The sequence below is a fragment of the Ahaetulla prasina genome, chromosome 5, assembly GCF_028640845.1.
Source record: "Ahaetulla prasina isolate Xishuangbanna chromosome 5, ASM2864084v1, whole genome shotgun sequence".
Classification (NCBI taxonomy): Eukaryota; Metazoa; Chordata; class Lepidosauria; order Squamata; family Colubridae; genus Ahaetulla; species Ahaetulla prasina.
The window spans coordinates 118,484,089-118,506,000 of record NC_080543.1 but is presented as its reverse complement, the minus strand read 5'-3'; the positions used below and the strand labels follow the sequence as shown (position 1 = coordinate 118,506,000).

Below are 21,912 nucleotides of genomic sequence, written 5' to 3'. Positions count from 1 at the left end.
GGGAGATCCATAATGAAGCCCTACTGTGCTCTTTCTCTCAAATTTGTAGCTGTTCTCATATCTGGTTGTCCCTGTAAAGCTGGGTTCTGATGGATGAATCAATTTTCAACACCTCAGTGATAAAAGACAAATATTACAAAAAAAGCATTTCTTCTCTTCCTTTAGAACAAATGAAGAAATTGAATTTAAATGAAATGCACCATTCAAGAATTATAACATTTAAGAAGTTAAAGTTAAATCAAATTAATTCATATTCACATTTTTACAAAACTTATTCACATAATTAATTGAACTCCCCTTGCTGCCTCAAATGAAAAAAGGAATGAGAAGGAGGCTGTATATCAGGGAAAAAGTAGCTTACTAACATATAAAATGACAAAAATTTACAAAAATTAAAATAATAATTAATAACAATAACAATAAATTGTGTATGTGTGTGCGTGTTTTGTTATTTTATGTGCTAGTAATCTACCTTTTCCACCTTATACATCCTCTTTCTTATTCCTCTTTTTACATACATGCCTACTGTACATACACACATTTTATTTAGCTATATCAATGTTTTAGACCTTTGATGGTGTCGGTAATCGATGAATAATGCTTGATGTTGCCTTCATGCTCTTTATACTCAGAAAAAAAAATCTTTTATGTATATGGTTTTAAAGATTTCCCAGCAATAAAAAAAGAATTAAACTGACTCTTTTCTTTTTTTCACAGACAGAATGAAAACCTGTTAGATGACTGCCAAGGAAGATATACGAAGTTGGCTTAGTTGATCAAGGTTAAAATAAGATATGTTATTTCTTTAGAAGGCCAGATCCTGAAGATGAAACTGAAATATGGCCACCTAATGAGAAAGAAGGACTCACTGGAGAAGAGCCTAATGCTGGGAAAGATTGAGGGCAAAAGAAGAAGGGGACGACAGAAAACGAGGTGGCTGGATGGAGTCACTGAAGCAGTAGGCATGAGTTTAAATGGACTCCAGAGGATGGTAGAGGACAAGAAGGCCTGGAGGAACATTTTCCATGGGGTCGAGATGGGTTGGACACGACTTCGCAACTAACAACAACAAATTTCTGGCAACCATTCATTTCCGCTGACATTGGAAATATGATGGTTTATCTCTACAGATAAGAAATGGGATATGTGAGGAAGAGATAATTTATTGTAAACTAGGGGTGAGAGACAGGGGAGGAAAGAGAGAGATACACACAGAGAGAGAATGTTAGATGACCATCACTAAAACAAGGAAAGCATATGTTTTTCGCTGGGGTGGTAGTATGTCCTTTCCAATTATTATTTTTTTCCTTGCAAGCTAAAAACTATGATTTTACAGCATTGTAATGCATAAACAAGGTTTGCTTGATATTTATTTTGATCCTAATCCTGGGGTGATAGATTATACGGAACATTTCCATAGATGTCCATAATTTCTAATAGTACAAAGCATAAAATTGTTGATTATATTATATCACACAAATATTTTCAATTAATTTTCAAGACACAGGTTTTTTAAAAAAACATATCTAGAAAGAGTGCAGAGAAGAGCAACAAAGATGATTAGGGGACTGGAGGCTAAAACATATGAAGAATGGTTGCAGGAACTCGGTATGTCCAGTTTTATGAAAAGAAGGACTAGGGGACACATGATAGCAGTGTTCCAATATCTCAGGGGCTGCCACAAAGAAAAGGAAATCAATCTATTCTCCAAAGCACCTGAGGGTAGAACAAGAAGCAATGTGTGGAAACTGATCAAGGAAAGAAGCAACTTAGAACTAAGGAGAAATTTCCTGATAGTCAGAACAATTTATGAATGGAACAACTTGCCTCCAGAAAGTGTGAATGCTCCAACACTGGAAATTTTAAAGAAGATGTTGGATAACCATTTGTCTGAAGTGGTGTAGGGTTTCCTGCCTGGGCAGTGGGTTGGACTAGAAGACCTCCAAGATCCCTTCTAACTCTGTTATTATTATTATATATGAAAATTAATAAATTAAGGAAACATTTTTTTAATGTTTACTCTGGAGTCTTTGACTACATCAAAAAAAGAAGAAGCATGCAATGAAATAAATAATAGCTCATAAGATAATGTTTTTTTAAAAGACAAGTATGTTTGCAAGGCACAAGAAAGTAGTCTATGTAAATATTTCATATTGAAGACCTACTATACAATCAATTTGTGTCGAGACCCCTTTAAAGGATTAGTGTACATAATTACGACAATGTAGGAGATGGATTTTGTTTTGTTTTTTCCTCATGATTGTTAGCCTAAGCTTTGCAAACACTCTTTATTCCCAGCTGAAAAAAAGTTTAACCGCAAGATAATTGCTCCAAATATACAACTATCTACACCTCAAATATCAAAATGAGCAGCTTTTGCAGCTGGTGCTTTATCTAAAGCCATAAAAAGGAAATTAGATATATTTTCTGCCAGTTTCACTTCCATCTATGAATTTGACATAGTCATTAGCATTTTTGTATTGGAAAAATGAATAAAATAAATTCCCCCCTTCTGAAATCAATTACCAGAATGGCAAAAAATGGGAAAGGGGCCATATACCACAAAGCATCTGTGAATGGAGCTCATTTATGTTGCATACAAACTTGCTTCTATTCCCATTTCTCACACATCTCCCTTGGATATTTTTTCTTAGTCATGAAATGTCAAGAATGGACAATTGGTTTCCCATAGCATAACATTATCATTGATATCAGAATTTTATTTGAGGTTCTAGATTCCCAGTATCATGTAAGAGCTTATTTCTATCTATTGAAATTTATCATCATCATCATTTTAGCCATCAATCCACTGCAGGATGAAGGCCTTCTCCCACATGTTTCCAACCAATAGGGTCCTGGGCTTTCCTCTGCCAATTGGGCCTACAATGTTTGCTGATGTAGTGGATACATCTTGTTTTAGGTCTCTCTCCTAGATGTTTTTTTATCAAGTGGGATCCATTCTATTGATTGCCTTGGACCACCTGCTCTCAGTTCTTCTTGCTATGTGACCAGTCCATTTCAATTCTTTTACTCTCTTGATGATACCATATACTTTTGTTTGTTCTCTAATCCATGTGCAAGCCTTTCTATTTTGTCTTGTAATGCCAAGCATGTATATCTCCATAACTCTTTGCACCACTCATAGCTTTTGTATCAATTGTGAGGTTAGTGTCCATGTATTACCAGCATATGTTAGAGCAGGTACTACACATTAATCAAAAACTTTTCTCTTCAGCCATAGTGGGGAGGTTGTTCTTGAAAATTATTCTTAGCTTGCCAAATGCCTGCAACTACATTTAACATACTGTTTAATTTTCTTTATTGTATCACTTCCATTGGGCAAGATATATGTAGTGGTCTACTACATCTAGTTCTTCTCCAGATATATGTGTGTGTGTGTGTGTGTGTGTGTGTGTGTGTCTTGGGTCTTGGCATATTCGGGTCTTTTCCCATGTAAAGTTGTGGGTATCTTGGCGACGTTTCAACAAGGTCTCACTCATCATCTTCAGGCTGGTGCTTTCGGCTTTGTGCCCGTGTGAGCAAAGCGTGGTCTGAGCTGCCGTCTCTCTATAAATACTGGTGGGGAGGTGGGAAGTGTTGCTGTGAGCGGGCAGGTTGGCTGTGTGGTTGTATCTTGATTGGTAGATGGAGTAGGTGATGCAGATTGGTCGAGATGGGGAGTGTCTTAATGTTGTGTTTGTGGAGAATTTTGCTGATTTTATCTGTAGTGCCTTTGATGTACTAAGGAGGGCGATCCCATTGTCTTGTTCTGTGTCTTGGTTCTTGGGTGGTGTCTCCCTTTGGATTAGGTTGGATTAGGTTGGTAATTGTGTTTCTTTGGAATCCATTGGAGATTAATATGTTTGTGAGAGTGTGTAATTCAGTTTTCAGGTGGTCTTTGTCAGCTAGGGGTTTGGTTCTGGAGATGAGAATCTTGGCTACGGAGTTGATCTGTGCAGGGTGGTGATGTGATTATATGTTTAAGTAGCGGCTGATGTATGTTTTTTTCTGATAGATGGTGTGTCCTAGGGAGCCTACAATGTCCAGAAAGGGGAGTTGGTTGTTAGCTTCTATTTCCATAGTGAACTGTATTTTGGGGTGTAGGCTGGTGGGGGGGGTTGTGGAATACTGGCTTCGTTGCTGTAAGCTGATTGGTTGGCTGTGTTGTTACATCTTGATTGGTTAATGGAGTTGATGTTTGCAGATTGGTCAGCTGTTTCATAGCATCCTGTGTGGAATGTAGCAACTTGGGTCCTGGTCTGGTTCCGAGTTCAATGTCTTGTTATGTGTTTATGGCATGTGTCAAACACATATGAAAAAGTTATATAAATGTTATATAAATGTACGAAGCTTTTTTTCTATGAAATAGAAATTGTACAATAATTAATCAGAAATGGGTCTCATCATTGACATGCTGCAGTGCAACAAGTTTTTACCTTTAAAAACAGGGGTGAATTGTTAAGACCCTCACCCAAATGCTTTGTAATTATGAATTATTCTGGATGGTAACATGACAACCCTATAATATTCAGTGGAAATACGATTACATTGCCTTGAATTTCTGTTGAACAGCCTTGACCTTTCCTTAAAGGAGCAGCGTTAAGACTGATAGGCCAAATTTCATAATTGGAGACCGATGAAAAGGATAATTAAGTTCCTTTTACTGTGTACTGCTTTTGTAAGCTGTCAGCTGCAACACCATATCAGGCTGTATATCAGCAGCCGATACAAAACCTCAGGCATTGTTAAATAGCTCATTTATTTTCTGAGTTTTGTTGACACTTCTCGGTTCTCTTGTGACAGTGCTATAAAGAGCCTACTGATGGCCAATACACAGCAGGTTTGCTTCGGTAAAGTCTGTGTTGTTTGTTGCCCTTTGCCAATGTGTTTATGACTAAGAGAGCAATTTCTGTATGCCAAATCCTGATTAAAAAGGGAGTGGACCATACGGTTGCCAATAATAATCTGGACTGATGATCCTCTGCCTTGTAAAAGTAAAGGCTTATCTTGTTTCCCTTAAGATTTCTTCTATTTCAGTTAAAATAAGAATGTGAATAAATGAAAGGAAAACACAAGGACGCCTGCTTGGATTTGATTAGAGATGGTGCATTTCCTAATGTAGCTAAAACATGATGATGAAAGAGAGCTGAACAATAAATTTGGGGTAAGGGGAAGTTTGGAATAAATAAAAACCAACCAGCCACCCAAAATTAAGGAAATCTGTCCAAGGGGAATAGGGACATTGTATTCAGACTAAATGGGAGAAACATTGACTTATTCTTGCAGAGAAGTGAAAATGAAATAGAAAATGTTTACTTTAGAGCAGTAGTGGGATGCTGCCGTTTAACAACTGGTTCAGTGATCGTGCGCTTTGCGTGTATGTGCAGTTTTACAAATACTAACCTTTTCTGTTACCACTTGGGAGTAATACAGCTGAGATGCGGCAATCCACTCTGCTGCGCCAATCAGCTGAGAAGATAAAGGTAAGTAAAGTACATGGTGAATGGGCAGGCCGACCTGATGATCAGAGTGAACTGGTTCACTCCTAGCTGATCGTTGGAGCTACCGGCTCTCCCGAACTGGTCCGAACCGATAGAATCTCACCCCTGCTTTAAAGGTATCAAAGCAAGAACTTTCTATACTGTTCCCTATACTAAAGACACAAACACAGAGACCTTCACACAGAGGGAGAGAGAACCTGATCTGCTCTTTCAAATCTGCCTACTTCAGTGAGCAGTAATGGTTGCTCTTTTCAATGGATGTTCATTTGGTTTAGCTCAGTGGTTCTCAACCTGTGGGTCGCAATCCCATTGAGGGTCGAATGATGATTTGCAAGGGGTCGCCTAAGACCATCGGAAATATGGGAAGTATATTTGCGAGTCGAAGAATCGCACTCCAATGGTTGACTCCACAAGCCAGCTGCAGGGTCTTCAAATCGCTAGCCGAATTCGGCTTCAGGCTCGATAAATTAAAAAAGAGAGAAATCTTTGCTCTGATGTCTCCCTCTCAAGCCAGCTGCAATCACTCCCAATCGCTAGCCTAATCTGGCTTCAAGTGCGATAAACTTAATAAGGGAGGAGTCTCCGCTTTAATGCCTCCATCCTCAAGGCAATCGCAAGCAGTTCAGATCTCTAGCCAATACGGCTTCAGGCGCGATAAATTCAAAACGAAAATAATTTTACGGTTGGGGTTGCCACATCATGGGGAATTGTATTAAAGGGATCACCACATTGTGGGGAATTGTATTAAAGGGGTCGCAGCACTATAAAGGTTGAGAACCACTGGTTTAGCTAGAAATCTTTCTCATTACTTGATTCTGCCACTACTCTGTCATTTCCCTTTTGACTTTCACACTGATGGAAAGTTCCTTATGTGGTTGTCAGTAGATGCATTAAAATACCTTGTAATTATTATGATCTGTTACATTAAAAACAAAATTGGTTAACACTTGGATAGGAGACCAATCAAATATCCCAGGACCATGAAGAAATTTAACAACAACAACAATAACAACAACAACAACAACATTGGCATTGATAAAATCACCATCATCAATTGCAAAAGGTTATCATTACTTGGAATAGTTTATATTCTGAGACCACACCTTTAACAACATCGAACAATGACATCTGCCTATCTCAAATCCTTAGAAAGGAATATATAGATGGATGAAAATGACAAATCCAGTCTAAATATCTGACTGTGTGATCAAGCATAATAATTAATAAATTAAGTGACTGTAGCAAAAGAAAGCAAAGTTAGTTCCAACAGTAGTAAGCCCCTTGGGTGCAATTCCAAAAGGAGCAGAAGCACCACCATATCAATATTGTCAGTGACAAAATCACTGCTGATATTAGTCAATTGCAAAAGGCAGTTTTGTTTGGAATAGCTTACCTCATGCTATAATATTTTTAATACCATCAGACAACAACATCTGCCTATCCCAAGTCCTTCTGAAGGACTCAACAGGTAGATAAAAATGCCAAATCAATTATGAACATCTGGCTGACAGTACAAAAAAAAGCAACAACCCTACAACAATAATAACAGAAGAAGGCAATGGCAAATCCCTTCCAAATTTGTGCCATGAAAATCACACAGAGATTCCATATAGTCAACCATAGGATGAATTTGACTAGAAGATTTTTATTTATTTATTTTTTTATTATTCTTATTTTTATACCGCCCTTCTCCGAAGACTCAGGGCGGTGTACAGCAGAAATAAAACATAAATATCAAAAACTTTAAAATACAATAAACAATTAAAAATCTAATTCAATGAGCTGAAAAATTAAAAATATCTGAGTAAAAATAGTAAAATAAAATTAATTCCCTTAAAATCTCATTAAAACATTCAATTTAAAACTGTATCATTAGGACAGCCCTGCTTGGTGAAAAAAGAAGGTTTTGAGCTCGCGCTTAAAGGTCCGAAGATCAGGGAAAAGGCGTAGCCCCACAGGTAGTTCATTCCACAGGGCCGGAGCACCCACAGAGAACGCTCTCCCCCTGGGGATCACCAGCCGACATTGTCTGGCTGACGGCACCCTAAGGAGGCCCTCTCTGTGGGAGCACACTGGTCGATGGGAGGTTACTGATGGCAGTAGGCGGTCCTGTAAATATCCCGGTCCGATGCCATGGAGCGCTTTAAAGGTGATAACCAGAACTTTGAATCGCACCCGGAAGACCACCGGCAACCAATGCAGCCTGCGCAGGAGAGGTGTTACATGGGAGCTACGAGAAGCTCCCTCAATTCCCCGCGTGGCCGCATTCTGAACCAGTTGGAGCCTCCTGGTGCTCTTCAAGGGGAGCCCCATGTAGAGAGCATTGCAGCAATCCAGACGGGAAGTAACGAGGGCATGAGTGACTGTACATAACGAGTCCCAATCCAGGAAAGGGCGCAATTGGCGAATTTCTTTCACTTTACCAAGCTGGGAGAGAGAGAGAGAGAGAGAGAGAGAGAGAGAGAGAGAGAAAGAGACAAAGAGAGAGAGAGACAGAGGGAGGGAGGGAAAGGGAGAGGGAGAAGGAGAGGATGAGAGGTGCGAGGAGAATTATTGGATAGACCTCATCTGAACTAGTAGCTCCTCCTTCATTTTTCTTAATTTGTCCAAATTACAACTCAGAACCATGAAAAATCCTATCCACCTCCGAAATAACCACCAGGAAAAAGCCCAAACCCCAAACAATTTTTCAAGACCCCGTCACTTTCTCAAGCTTTGGCCAACTCAGTTCTAGTTCTGAACAAAAATGAGTATCTTTATATCTACAGAACGGAAGCTTCTTGACTGAACTCCTGATCCATCTTTCTCCAAAAATCTGTAGCCTATACAACATTGAGTGGGATGCAGCTGATGCAGTAAGGATACAGAAATCAGACAGATAGAAATTTGTGTAATTTCAAAATTTTGTAATAAATACAAGAATGCTAAACCACCGAGAGGAATAGTTTTCAAATGTTGCACAATAGGAGAGGGCAATTCTGGCAGAGAGAGAGAGAGAGAGAGAGAGAGAAAGGGGGGGGCTTTGTGCTGAATGTAATGGTGGTGTGTATATGATTATATATAATTGCAGTACAACTATTATGATATTACTGCATTTTAATTGACAATTTACCAAGCTTTTTTGCAAAATTTCTTTGCAGCAAATGTGACTGATGAGAAATATAATTCAAACTGCTCAGCTGTTTTCCTAATTGGAAAGTACAGTTACTTGGAAAAGAAATTGCAAAACGTAACAGTTGCCTTTGAGGAAATACCATGCGCAACCAAATGGTTATAGTGGGGGGAAATGTCCTTGTCCTATGAAAGAAATTTCTGCTTCCTCACATTATTCCTGAAGTTATAGTTGAAATATGGCATGATGATGATAATGGTGATAGGGTAAGTGGGTGCTTGTTCATTCATTCATTCATTCATTCATTCATTCATTCATTCATTCATTCATTCATTCATTCATTCATTTATTCATACACTTAGGGGTGATATTCACTTACTTTCCCTACTGATTCGCAAATGTGTGCATGCGCGCATGCTCGTCCACACATGCACCTAGCCTTCCAAGCATGCGCTTTGCTGGTGCCCGTGCCTTCCACGCATGCACCTGGCCTCAAAAACGTGCCTAAATAAGATGGCATAGAGCTGGGGCTCAGATGGGCCGGTGGGATTTCCGCTGACAATTTGGCTGAACTGGTCCAAACTGGCTGAATACGACCGCTGCATACACTTCTCTGGATTTTCCTGATTCTCTTTTCATCTTTCACTGGCAAATCAACTACAAAATCAAAATAACAAATAAATGCTACCTTCTTGCCCCTGTGCGTGCTGCAAAACTAAGCAACCGTTTGGATTTTCAGGAACCCTTCTAAGCCCCAGGCAAATCCTAAACACATTCTTTGAAAATAAAATGATGTGTGAGTCTATTCCAGTGTTTTACGTGAAAATGTATTCACTTGCCAATAATACTACTACTAATAATAAGATTTTAATTTGTATACCGCCCTTCTCCCGAAGGACTCAGGGCGGTTTACAGCCAAGATAAAATACAATGGATACACATACAATACTAAAAACAGACGTTAAAAAACTTATTAAATTTGGCCCAATTTTAAAATACAATCAAACCCTATAAAATTAATAAAAATTAAAACTCATAAAATCAACTACAAAATTAAAATTCAAGCCAGTCCTGCGAGACGGAATAGATAAGTCTTAAGTTCGCGGCGAAAGGTCCAAAGGTCTGGTAGTTGTCGAAGTCCAGGGGGAAATTCGTTCCACAGGGTAGGAGCCCCGACAGAGAAGGCCCTTCCCCTGGGGGCTGCCAGTCAACATTGCTTGGCTGACGGCACCCTAAGGAGTCCCTCTCTGTGAGAACGCACAGGTCGGTGGGAGGTACAAGATGGCAGTAGACGGTCCTGTAAGTATCCCGGTCCTAAGCCATGGAGCGCTTTAAAGGTGGTAACCAATACCTTGAAGCGCACCCGGAAGACAACAGGTAGCCAGTGCAGTCTGCGCAGGATGGGTGTTACGTGGGAGCTCCGAACCGCTCCCTCTATCACCCGCGCAGCTGCATTATGGACTAACTGGAGCCTACGGGTGCTCTCCGGGTGCCAAGGGATGATGACAGCAGCAGCAGCAGCAGCAACAACAACAACAAGAGCAAGAGCAACAAACAGGGACTTGTGAGAGGGAAGAAAGACCAACAACAAGTATTTATTTTCTGGTAAATTGAATTTTATGGCCTAGCTGAACAGGACAAACATTTTTGTATTTAGCTTAATTTGGTTTATAGATGAAGACCAAGTGACTCACAGAAGGAGTGGTGGTGGTGGGGAGATCCTTTATATGTATAATTAATCTGACATAATAAACTATAGAATTACAATACAATGTAGTCAGTGAATAAGTTTATCAAGGAAGCCATACATAATGCATCAGAATTTGGTAATTTTCCTGGAGTTCACATGCAATCAGGTGGGTTAATATTCTATCATGATTGTTAATTAGGACAGACATTATTTGGGCCTCTTGCCAAGATGAACAGAAAGAGCAGCATAAGACCATCTGTAAGACTAATGGGGTTTTGGACTAGAATTCCTCCAAGGTCCCTTTCAACTCTATTATTCTGTTACTGCTGTATTTTCCAAATTTTATTGAGGGGGGCGGGAATCAAACATGCTATTAAGTCTTTTTTTTCTTTTTTCTTTTACTCTTGACTGCCTGGATACGTCTCTGCAATTTTCTTGACAATCTTTTTCAGAATTATTTTGCCATTGACGGCTTCCCAGAGAGAGGCTGAGGAAATGTGACTGTCTCAAGGTCACCCAGCAAGAGCAGAAATGTTGGTCTTCCAGTTTGTAGCCTGATGTCTTAACCATTCCACCAAATTGGCTCTCTATATTTTCCCCCCAACTTTTGCATTAGAGTATTGTTAAATCTTCTCCCCATTGAAGAAGAAGGCAAAATCATGAATCTAGAGAGCGTACGAATTCTAAGGTTAATATAAGACACTGTCTAAACAAATTGAGTATTCCAAACATGTTTTATTCAAAATGGAGAAACTTCTTAGATGTTTGCGGACATGATTGCCAAGAGCCTTTTGCTTCAATCAATTAAGATTATTTCAATGTCAACTGAAACTGAACTGCCAGTTCAGTTTAAACCATAAAATATTATAATTGACCTTGATATATTATAAAGTATTCTGTTGAGTACAATGCACATATCCCATTCTTCCAAAATCAGAGAACTTGAAGAACTATCATAAAAAAAATCCTAAACCTAAATTTCAGATAACAAAAGCATGTCCATCTTTCAGCGGAGATTCGGCCAAATTCCAATCTCATCAGGGATTTGTATATCATTGCGGACTCCCAATAATGCTGCTAGAAAATTGGATCGAACAGTTTCGAGAAGGATTAAGTCACAGCAATTGCTATGCTTCACATATCAACTGGCTCATGACCTTTGCGCTGAGTATTTTTATTGCAGCAGCTTCTTTATTATAGCCATTGAGATTTGTTTAGTACAGAATAACATTTGTTAGCCCTGGCGATGATCTTTAGATTGATAAAGTCAATAGTGAGTCATTAAATCACTGAATTTAATTGATACTGGACCTGCTAATTTTCTGGACAGGGTGATGAATGTGAGGCCTTTGAGGAAAAAAAAATTGAGTATTTTTGTTTGGCGGTAGTTGATAACTTGTCTTTCTTTTCTAAAGTAGACAGATGGGGCTCCATATTAGGCTCATTCATAATGTAGAGAAGTTTGTTTTATTAGCAGCATATAAGAGATAGATGATAGATGGATAGATAGATGGTGTTGTGGCCCGCCAACTGCCAATGGTGCTGGCAGAAGACTCGGACGATGAGGAGGTTGGGAGGAACTTGGGTCAGTTCTGGAGTCTGGGGAAGGCTCTGACGGATGGTCTGTGTCAGATGCAGAGATAGACCCAGGGCCATCTGACATTTCCCAGCCACCGGAGAGGCAGCTGCCTTTGGAGACTGATACGAGTGAGGATGAAGAACAGCTGGGGCCTGTTCCAGATGCACGTATGTGCAGAGGTGTTAGGAGAGGTGAACAATGGAGGACAAGGAGATTTTGCTCATTGAGCATTCATGCCACAAAGACTGCTTGCCAGAACTTAATTTGCAGCCTTTCAGTTGGGAGCTCACAGCCTTGCAATTATTGCAAGGAACTGATAAATTCTGTTACTGCAGTTAACTCCTTAAAGGACTTTTCAGTGGATGAATGCAATTAATTCACAAGAGGTAAATAAAAAGGGGTTTTTCGGGGCAAGGAGTCTGTTTGTTGCTTCTGCTAAGGCTGGGGCAGAACAGATGGATAGATGCATAGAAGGAGAGATAGCTAGATGGATAGATAGACAGACAGACAGATTAGATAGATTAGATAGATTAGATTAGATAGATTAGATAGCAATAGCACTTAGACTTATATATACCGCTTCACAATGCTTTTCAACTCTCTCTAAGCTGTTTACAGAATCAGCATATTACCCCCAACAATCTGGGTCCTCATTTTATAACCTCGGAAGAATGGAAGACTGAGTCAACCTTGAGCCTGGTGAGATTTGAACTGCCAAATTGCAGGCTGCTGGTAGGCAGCTGGCAGGCAGCAGAAGTAGCCTACAGTACTGCATTCTAACCACTGTGCCACTATGGCTCTAGAAGATGATAGATAGATAGATAGATAGATAGATAGATAGATAGATAGATAGATAGATAGATAGATAGATAGATATTCATTTTTCAAAGGATTGAATGAACTATGAGCCTCCAAAGACTGCCTGTGCCTGCCATAGTCTAGAATTGTTTCATATGACTGGCAACCACTGTGCATAATCTGAAGTGGACTGTCTCACACTCTTTCCTAAGACAACTTGAATAGGGCAACTGTATTTGGGCTCTCCAACTACACAGAACCACAAGATGGGGGCAAAGCGATAGATGATTCAGTATACATTGTGGTTATCTGGTGGTCATACAAATACTTGCAGCACAGTTTTGAGGACATGTTATTTAAAAATAAGTTCATAATTGTTTTATTTTATTTTATCATTGTCCCTCTCGGTCTTAACATCCTTGGAAAATGGTCCAGGTTTGCCCTGTTTTGCTATTTCTACAATAGTAGATAATAACTGAAGAGGTGTTTTTTTTTTAACATGGACAATTATATACCATGCTTACTTACTGTATATTTCTTTAGTTACTGGTAGGGAAGTGCCCTGACCACTCAGTGTGGCTCATAAGTTTTGCAAAGAATACTTTCCAAGGTCCTTAATAATTACTAACCATAATAATCATAATGATCTGATCTGACAGCTATTTTCTTAATATAGGATAAATTTTAGGAATACTAATTTGTACACACAGGTTTTTTTAAATAATTCATAAAGTATGATCAAATCTATACTTTATATTTATTTGGGGATTTCTTTCTTTCTTGGGGCTTCATTTATATCTTATACATAGTTCATTTCTCAAGACGATGTTTAAGAACTGTGAATTAGAACTGAACCTGATAAATAAAATTCTGAACTAGTTTGAATGATGCAGCTTCGATGCAATAAACAATAAGGTTTACTCTATATTCTCTTGCACTTAAAAAGAGTCAGGTAACGTAAGATAATGGAATGATGATTCACTCAGCTTACATAGCTATTCTGTTCTACAGATCAACAACTACACTTTTTGATGAATCTCAGACCATTTTCTTTACAATTAAGGGTCTAAGCAGTTAACTCAGTGGCGGAATTCAATTTTTTTTTTTGCTACCAGTTCTGTAGGCATGGCTTGGTGGACGTGGTGTGGTTTGTTGGGCGTGGCTTGGTGGGCATGGTAGGGGAAGGATACTGCAAAATCTCCATTCCCTCCCCACTCCTGGGGAAAGGATACTGCAAAATCCCCATTCCCTCCCCACTCCTGGGGGAAGGATAGTGCAAAATCTCCATTCCCACTCTACTCCAGGGGAAGGATTCTGCAAAATCCCCATTCCCTCCCCACTCCTGGGGGAAGGATATTGCAAAATCTCCATTCCCACCCCACTCTGGGGCCAGCCAGAGGTGATATTTGCCAGTTCTCCAAACTACTCAAAATTTCCGCTACCGGTTCTCCAGAACCTGTCAGAACCTGCTGAATTTCACCCGTGAGTTAAGTGTACAAACTGTAGAATTGTAGAGGAAAAGCAAGCATATTAAGGAAAAGAAACTCCACAAGTAAATAATATAAAAAGCACAGTAAGTCTCAGTAGTCACACAAGCATAGAAATTTATTTCAACAAGCTATAGTTTTGTCTGAATTCTTCAAAGACCTTTCACTGTAGTTTTAAAGAAGGTCAATTTTAATAGGACTATAAAACAAATGCAGTAATTGCTCCAGACCAGAGCCAAAGAATCACATGGATAATTCAATTTACTACAACAGGCTTTGATTGGTGATTCCCAATTTTCAGAGGAGTTGTTTCTATTTTCCACCAAGCCATTAAGAAAATTTGAAAAATAATATGTAATAGTGATTGGAGTAGGTGTATATTTTTATAAATCTGTGCTGGGGATCTACGTGGTTGGCAGAGTTCTAAATTTGTCTGTTTGCAACCAAGCCTTTCATTTTATCTAAAGTTAATTTTATAAACGACAAGTGGAATTTGGCCAGTTAATATCAAATATTCATAGAAGCAGAAATACGAGCATTGGTTTATCCACTTCATTTAATTTCAATTGTAAATCATTTTATGATTTATAAAATTAATTTTAATAATTCAGTAACTTTTCCCAGATGCACACCAGTAGTTCTCATGTAAGAAAGATTTCTGTGTATGCTATAATTGGGAATTAATTTTTTTTCTCACTGCTACTGTATGGTATGCTAGTTAGTTCTTGTCTCAATGTGCTTTGCTTCATTTACCGTTAGCAATTGCTCATTTTAGTGGACTAAGTTATTTTATCAAATAACTGCGATGATAACTGGAAGATAAGGTAATTTTGTTTTTTGTTTTTGCAGTGTAAAAGAAAGAACAGTGGAAAGTCCCCAAAATAATGTTTAAGTTTGTTTAGATTTTATCTGTCAGTTGAATTAATAAAGAATTTCTTTAGGCGAAGTAAATGTCCAGGGTAACATATCTGTGGTGGGTTGCTACCAGTTCGCCCCAGTTCAGATGAACGGCGGTAGTAGCGGCAGTGGGAATCTGTGCCCACTTGCCAGGACATCATCAAATACACTCTGCACATGCGCAGAAGCTTCACGCACGAGCGAACCAGTAGCAAAGGTAAGTGAAACCCACCACTGTAACATATACATATACATATACATATACATATACATATACACATAAACATAAACATACTCAGGAGAATCAAACTTAATCCCCTGAGTGAGTGTGTGCATGTATGTGTGTCTGTGTGTGTGTGTGTGTGTGTGTGTGTGTGTGTGTGTGTGTATGTAAAGTTTCTTTGGCAACCCTCCCCCCCAAATAATCATAACTGTGTTGTTGTTGTTTTTCTGTTTTATGTAATCACCTTTTCTCATTTATTATCTACTAGCTGGATGCCCGTGCTTCTCTATGAAACTATGCATTCGGGCTTGCTAAAATGACACTTAAAGCCTGAAACTTAATGTAGTATGTATAACTATGAAGCATCAGAGCATGTTAAGGCAACTGGCAATTGGAACAGAGGGGAAGGGGTTAGGGTTAGGTAGAATGTCCCTGCATGCAGGCCAGATGGGTCACGCACTGGTCACGCCCATGTCCACTTTAGCAAAGGGGTAGCATTAGAATAGAATAGAATTTCGAGAATTTAGAATTTAGAATAGAATTTAGAGGTGTTAATATAAGGCAACTGGCAGTTGGGACAGAGTTGCTTTCAGGTGGGGAGGGGGAGTAGAATGTCTAGCTCCTTATCATCAGAGCGTGTGAATATAATACCGTATATGAAATGCTAATTATCTGATGGTCATTTTGAAAAATCCTTTCTTAGTGAGCACCTAGAAGCCAAGATGAACATATGTGTCAAATTTCAAGTTTGTAGGCTTTACCGTTCTGGACATTTCATGATGAGAGTGTGGTATTTGGCTTATATAGAGAGAGATTAAGATTATCCATCTTCTTTCTCTTCCCATCTATTTATTAAGCATAGAATGGTTGTTCAATGTTCAGTTTTTCTATCACTTCTTCTTTTGCAACACTTCTAATTTCCAAAGGTAAAGCAAGCATGTACAGGTATATCACCACCGTACCTATCAAAATCTTTCTCTTTAGGGAAGACATATTATATTTGCTGTATCTTTTTCTCCCTAAAACTGCATTCCACATGCTGTCTCACATCTGGACCCCCAGGGATCGTTCCTCAGTGCAGCTTAAATGAATGCCATTTCCCCAATGATTACCTTCTCCTCCAATGCCATTTCTCATTGACAGGCTTTCACTGTGTTGTTCCTCTAAAAAAAATAAATCCAACTTTTTTTTTTTTTGAGGCATGTGTGGCTGACTTTTTTGAGATCCATATTCACTCCGGGATGCATGTATTAAATATTATTAACCAAAAGCTTTTATTTGCAAAGCAGTCCCTGTCGGATTGTCCCTGAAAACGAACCCTATTGTATACAAAAAATAAAAGTATGTTTGTATGCTTTTATCATCATCCCCTTGGGATAAGATAAGTGTTGGGCAGGCTTCATTCCAACATTTATCTCATCTTGTATCAACTAGAAGCAAAAAGAAAAGAAAAAGACCCAGCAAGATCCGTGCCAAATTCTTTCACAACCCCATTTATTTATGAAATCTACAACTGTAGACCCAAAAGGCAGCAACGGGAATGAGATAAAGTAAAAGTAGCAGTTTTCAAATAGATGGAAAAGGCAGAAAAATAAAATAAAAAATGAAAAGATATCTAGATTGATTATTAATTGAAATTATGGAGCCTCCCAACTCCATCACCAATCTGCAAGGCATACAATATGCGGAACACAGCACAAAAGAATTAAAAAACAGGGGGGAAAAGAACACCCTAACTTTGGAAATAAATACCAAACAAGGTTTCCAACTTTCCGAGGTGGGCAAAATGAGAACCCAGATTGTTGGGAGCAATATACTGATCCAGGGGTGGTATTCACTTACCTTTGCTACCAGTTTGCAAATGGGAGCGCACGTAAGCATGCTTGAGCATGCGCTCGCTTCACTCATATGTGCCACCTCCACATATGCGCAGAGCATCAAAAATGGGATGTGATGACATCCGGGTGGGTGGGCAGAGCCTCCCGCAGCTTCTTCCACCGGTTCACCTGAACCGGATAGAACCAGTTGAACACCACCACTGACTGACTCTATAAACCACTTAGACAGAGCTGTAAAAGCACTGTGAAGCGGTATATAAGTCTAAGTGGTTTATATTAAACTCATATCAATCATCTTATAGATCAGTGTTGGCGAACCTATGGCATGCGTGCCGGAAGTGGCATGCAAAACCATCCCGTGCCAAATGCATGGCCTCGCCGGCACCTCATCGCGTTCCTGCAATCAAACGCACGCTGGCCAGCTGGCCATTGCATGTGTGGTGCCGGCAGTCCATCGCGCATGCACAATCCGGCACCTGGCCTTCCTGGTTGGTGTCGTGCGCATGCGCAATGGATTGCTGCACTTCTGGGGTTGCTGGCACCACACGTGCAATGGCCAGCTGGCTGGCGTGCATTTGAGCGCACTAATGCGACAGGAGCCGGCGAGGCCGTGCATTCGGCACAGGACGGTTTCACGTGCCTGCATGTGGGCCGGCACACGAGAATGCGAAAGGTTCGCCAACACTGTTATAGATGGTTTGCTAAACACTTAGTCCAAGGCAGAGAAAAGAGGTACATTTTAAGAACTCAAAAAAAAAAAAAAATCAGAGTGCAAGCCACATAAAATTCCAGAGGGCAAAAAATACAACCTCCATCATGTGACAATGAATAGAATAGAATAGAATTTTTTATTGGCCAAGTGTGATTGGTCACACAAGGAATTTGTCTTGGTGCATATGCTCTCAGTGTACACAAAAGAAAAGATACTTTCATCAAGAATCATAAGGTACAATGCTTAATGATAGTCATAGGGTACAAATAAGCAATCAGGAAACAATATCAATATAAATTATAAGGATACAAGCAAGAAAGTTACAGTCATACAGTCATAAATGGAAGGAGATGGGTGATGGGAACGATGAGAAGATGAGAGGATTAATAGTAGTGCAGACTTAGTACATAGTTTGACAGTATTGATTAAACAATGTTTAACAATGAGACACAAAGCATGCTGGCTCTGCCCAATTGAATGGAATAGGCATACTGCAGAAAACAAATGTAGACAACCTTAATGTAGACAACCAGAGAGATGAAATTGGAGAAATTATGTGATGACCTAATTAGCAAACATGATTTTAAATGTAGGATTGCAGGAGAACATTAGAAAGAAACTCAGAATGTTGTTCAGTCACTAAGTCATGTCTGACTCTTTGCAATCTCATGGACCATAGTATGCCAGGCCCCCTGTCCTCCACTGTTTCATTGAGTTTGTCCAAATTCACGTTTATTGCATGGATGATACTTTATAAGCATCTCATCCTTTGTTATCCCCTTCTCCTTCAATCTTTCTCAACATTAAGGTTTCTTTTTTCCCCCAGTGAATATCAGAACTATTTGAAGTACTTTTACTAGTAAATATCCAAGATCTCTTCCAAATCCGTTATTCTGTTATTCCAAGTTCTCATTCGGTGGCCAAAGTATTTGAACTTCAGCTTTAGTATCTGTCCTTCCAAAGAACAGTCAGGCTTGACTTCCTTTAGGATTGACCGATTTGATCTCCTTGCAGTCCAAGGGATCCCAAAGAGTCTTCTCCAACAACTCAGTTTGAAAGCATCAATTCCTTGGTGCTCATCTTTCCTGATGATAAACTCAGACTGGCTCTGCTTTAAGCCATTTTTAGTAAGAGAGGAAGGATTGTTGTCAGGATGTTAATATTGTATCAGCCTAGAGCAGGGGTCACCAACCTTTTGAACCTCAGGGACCACTAAATTCATTTTAAGTCCCGTGGACCACTAATATGATTTTTTTTAAAAAAGATAAATAATATTTAGGGCAATATAAAAATGCAAATAATTTTTCTGTGGACCACCAAAATTTTCTCGCGGACCACCAGTGGTCCATGTATCACCAGTGGTCCATGTACCACCAGTTGGTTACCACTGGCCTAGAATGATCTCTGAAGGGCCTCTCAGTCTAGAAAAGGGAACAAGTGGCACAACTAAATAGATTTGTCCAAAGCCCCTCCTGATCCCCACTGCCAACTACTCTTTAAGCAGGAACTGTGAATCAAGGATGCTCCTTGGACTGTGCATCACACTTCAATGGGATTGTGCAACTCTAGCTAAGACCAAGGACAAAAAAGTCCCAAATTAAGGGGTGTCAAACAACAATAGCCACCTGGTCTTGTCAAGACTGAGTTTAACTCTGTTCCTTCCTCAACACCTTGTCCCTCACCCCCAGGATAGCTACAGTCTTAAGTGGATTGTAGATCACATTGGTGTCAGTCAACTCCAAAGTACTTTCAGTCTGTAGGAAGCAAGAGATGAAAAATCTGAATCTGCACTACTATTAATCGTTTCATAGTTCCCATCACCAATATCTTTCCACTTATGACTGTATGACTATAACTTGTTGCTGGCAATCCTTATGATTTATATTGATATATTGATCATCAATTGTGTTGTAAATGTTGTACTTTGATGAACATATCTTTTCTTTTATGTACACTGAGAGCATATGCACCAAGACAAATTCCTTGTGTGTCCAATCACACTTGGCCAATAAAATTCTATTCTATTCTATTCTATTCTATTCTATTCTATTCTATTCTATTCTATTCTATTCTATTCTAAAAAGCGATAAAACTGTTGGAAAAAATCCAGTGGGACAAATGTAACAGCAACAACATCACAAACTCCCTTCTAGAGATAAATATTTCCCAGGAACTAAGGCAGGGGTGGGCAATTAATTTTTATCAGGGGCCTGAATTTTATGAGAAGCCTGAATTGTGTCAGAGGGCCACCAACTTTCTTTCATTGTAAAATACTTAAATTAAATATTTTGAATAGCTGGTACTGATAATCAGAAGAATAAAGCACTCTGTAAATATGTATATTAGGTTATGTGAAACTGTGGTCTATTGGTTAAATAAGAAAAACAATTATTGAACCAGTGCAATTTATTTTTTAATTTGTTAATCTCCACAAACAATAACTTGTAATGCTTTCCACCTCATGTTACCTCTTCAGCGAGAATAATCCAGTCTGTTCTGGGCTTGAACAAGGGCATTGAAATCTGGCGGAATGTCTGAAGTGGCTATGCGAAGGACAGCTGAGAGGTGGTCATCAGTCATAGAGGATCTGTGTTTGGATTTGTTGAACTTCATAACTGAGAATGTCTGTTCACATTGATAGGTAGATCCAAAGAGGACTAGGATCCTCTGAGCATGCCTCCTCAGGTGTGGAAAGTTCTCCTCTTTGAGGCGGAGTAAAAGTCCAGCAGTGAGACTGACTTGAAGTGATCTGCCAGATGTGTGTCAGACTGCAGATCAATGAGTTCCATCTGAACTTCACTTGGTGCATCATCCACACTGCAGTTGAAGGGAGAAGAAACCATGTGCATTTCACTCTCAAGAGTTTTGAAATCTTGAAATCGCCTTGAAAACTCTGCATGCAATGCTTCTAACATGGTTGAGTACTTTTGGAGGTGATCACCTGATCTTTTGGCTTCCTTAAGTGTTGGCAAGTGGGTCAGAATGTTGTCCTTCACTTGGCTTGAGAGAAGCTGTAGTTTTCTCATGAAAGCCTTCACTGCACTGTACATCTCATGCACAAAAAGGCCCTTGCTCTGCATTTTGACATTTAGTTCGTTCATTAGTGCAGTCACATCCACAGCGAATCCGAGGTCTGCCAACCAGTTGTTATCTGAAAGTTCTGGGATGTCATGACCTTTCTGAATACAGAACTCCTGAATCTGGTCTCTCAGGTCCCAGACACTTTTCAGAACCTTGCCAAGGCTGAGCCACCTAACAGTGCAGTGATAGCTTATGTCACCATGTTCAGCCTCAGTTTCCTCCAACAAAGCAACAAACTGTCTGTGATTTAAAGCTCTTGCTCTGATGAAATTAACTATTTTAGTGACAGCATCAACGACATGTTTCATTTTTAACACTGTCTTACACAACACTTCCTGATGTATGATACAATGCAAAAATGTCAATTTCTGATCAGGGTTAATTTCTGTCACTTTATCCTGCATTCTCTTTACAAGTCCAACATTTTCCCTGTCAGATTTGGACAACCATCTGTTGTCACACCTGCAAGCTTGTCCCATTTCAGTCCTAAAATGTCCATACATGCATTTACCTCTCTGAACAAGTCATTACCGGTGGTTGTCCTTTATTTGACTGCATGGCTGCCAACTCCTCCGTGATTTGAAAGTCTGCGGTTATCCCACGTAAGAAGATGAGCAGCTGGGCAGTGTCACGTACATCGCAGCTCTCATCCAAAGCCAGAGAAAAAAAGTCAAAGTCGGCCGCTCTGTTCTTCAGCTGAAGTTCTAAGTTCCCCGCGATGTCCTCAATCCGCCTCGTTACAGTGCGGCCGGAGAGTGAAACGTTCTCAAATGCGCCTTTTTTCTCTGGGCACATCAGCGCAGCAGAGTCCAATAAACACTCCTTAATAAACTCTCCGTCGGAAAACGCCTTACTTTTTCTGGCGATTTTGTGAGAAATGACATAACTTGTCCTGACGGCTGCATCTCTGGGAGTGTGAAGTTTAGTGAAAAATCCTTGTTGGGTTTGTAGTTTTGCAAGCAATGCATCAGACTCCCTTGCACGCTCTTCACCA

The 21,912-nt window shown here is 39.6% G+C and overlaps 1 protein-coding gene across 1 annotated transcript; it reads right to left on the bottom strand.

Annotated features, from left to right (window-relative positions):
• Nucleotides 1-20,518: 20,518 nt before the first annotated feature.
• Nucleotides 20,519-21,421, bottom strand: LOC131199977 (general transcription factor II-I repeat domain-containing protein 2A-like). The gene has a single exon (XM_058186264.1). The coding sequence runs from the start codon at nt 21,419-21,421 to the stop codon at nt 20,519-20,521; it is 903 nt and encodes a 300-aa protein (XP_058042247.1).
• Nucleotides 21,422-21,912: the final 491 nt, after the last annotated feature.

Excerpts from the sequence above, each read along its gene's own strand:
- LOC131199977 (XM_058186264.1), bottom strand. The coding sequence starts at position 21,421 with ATGTATGGACATTTTAGGACTGAAATGGGACAAGCTTGCAGGTGTGAC.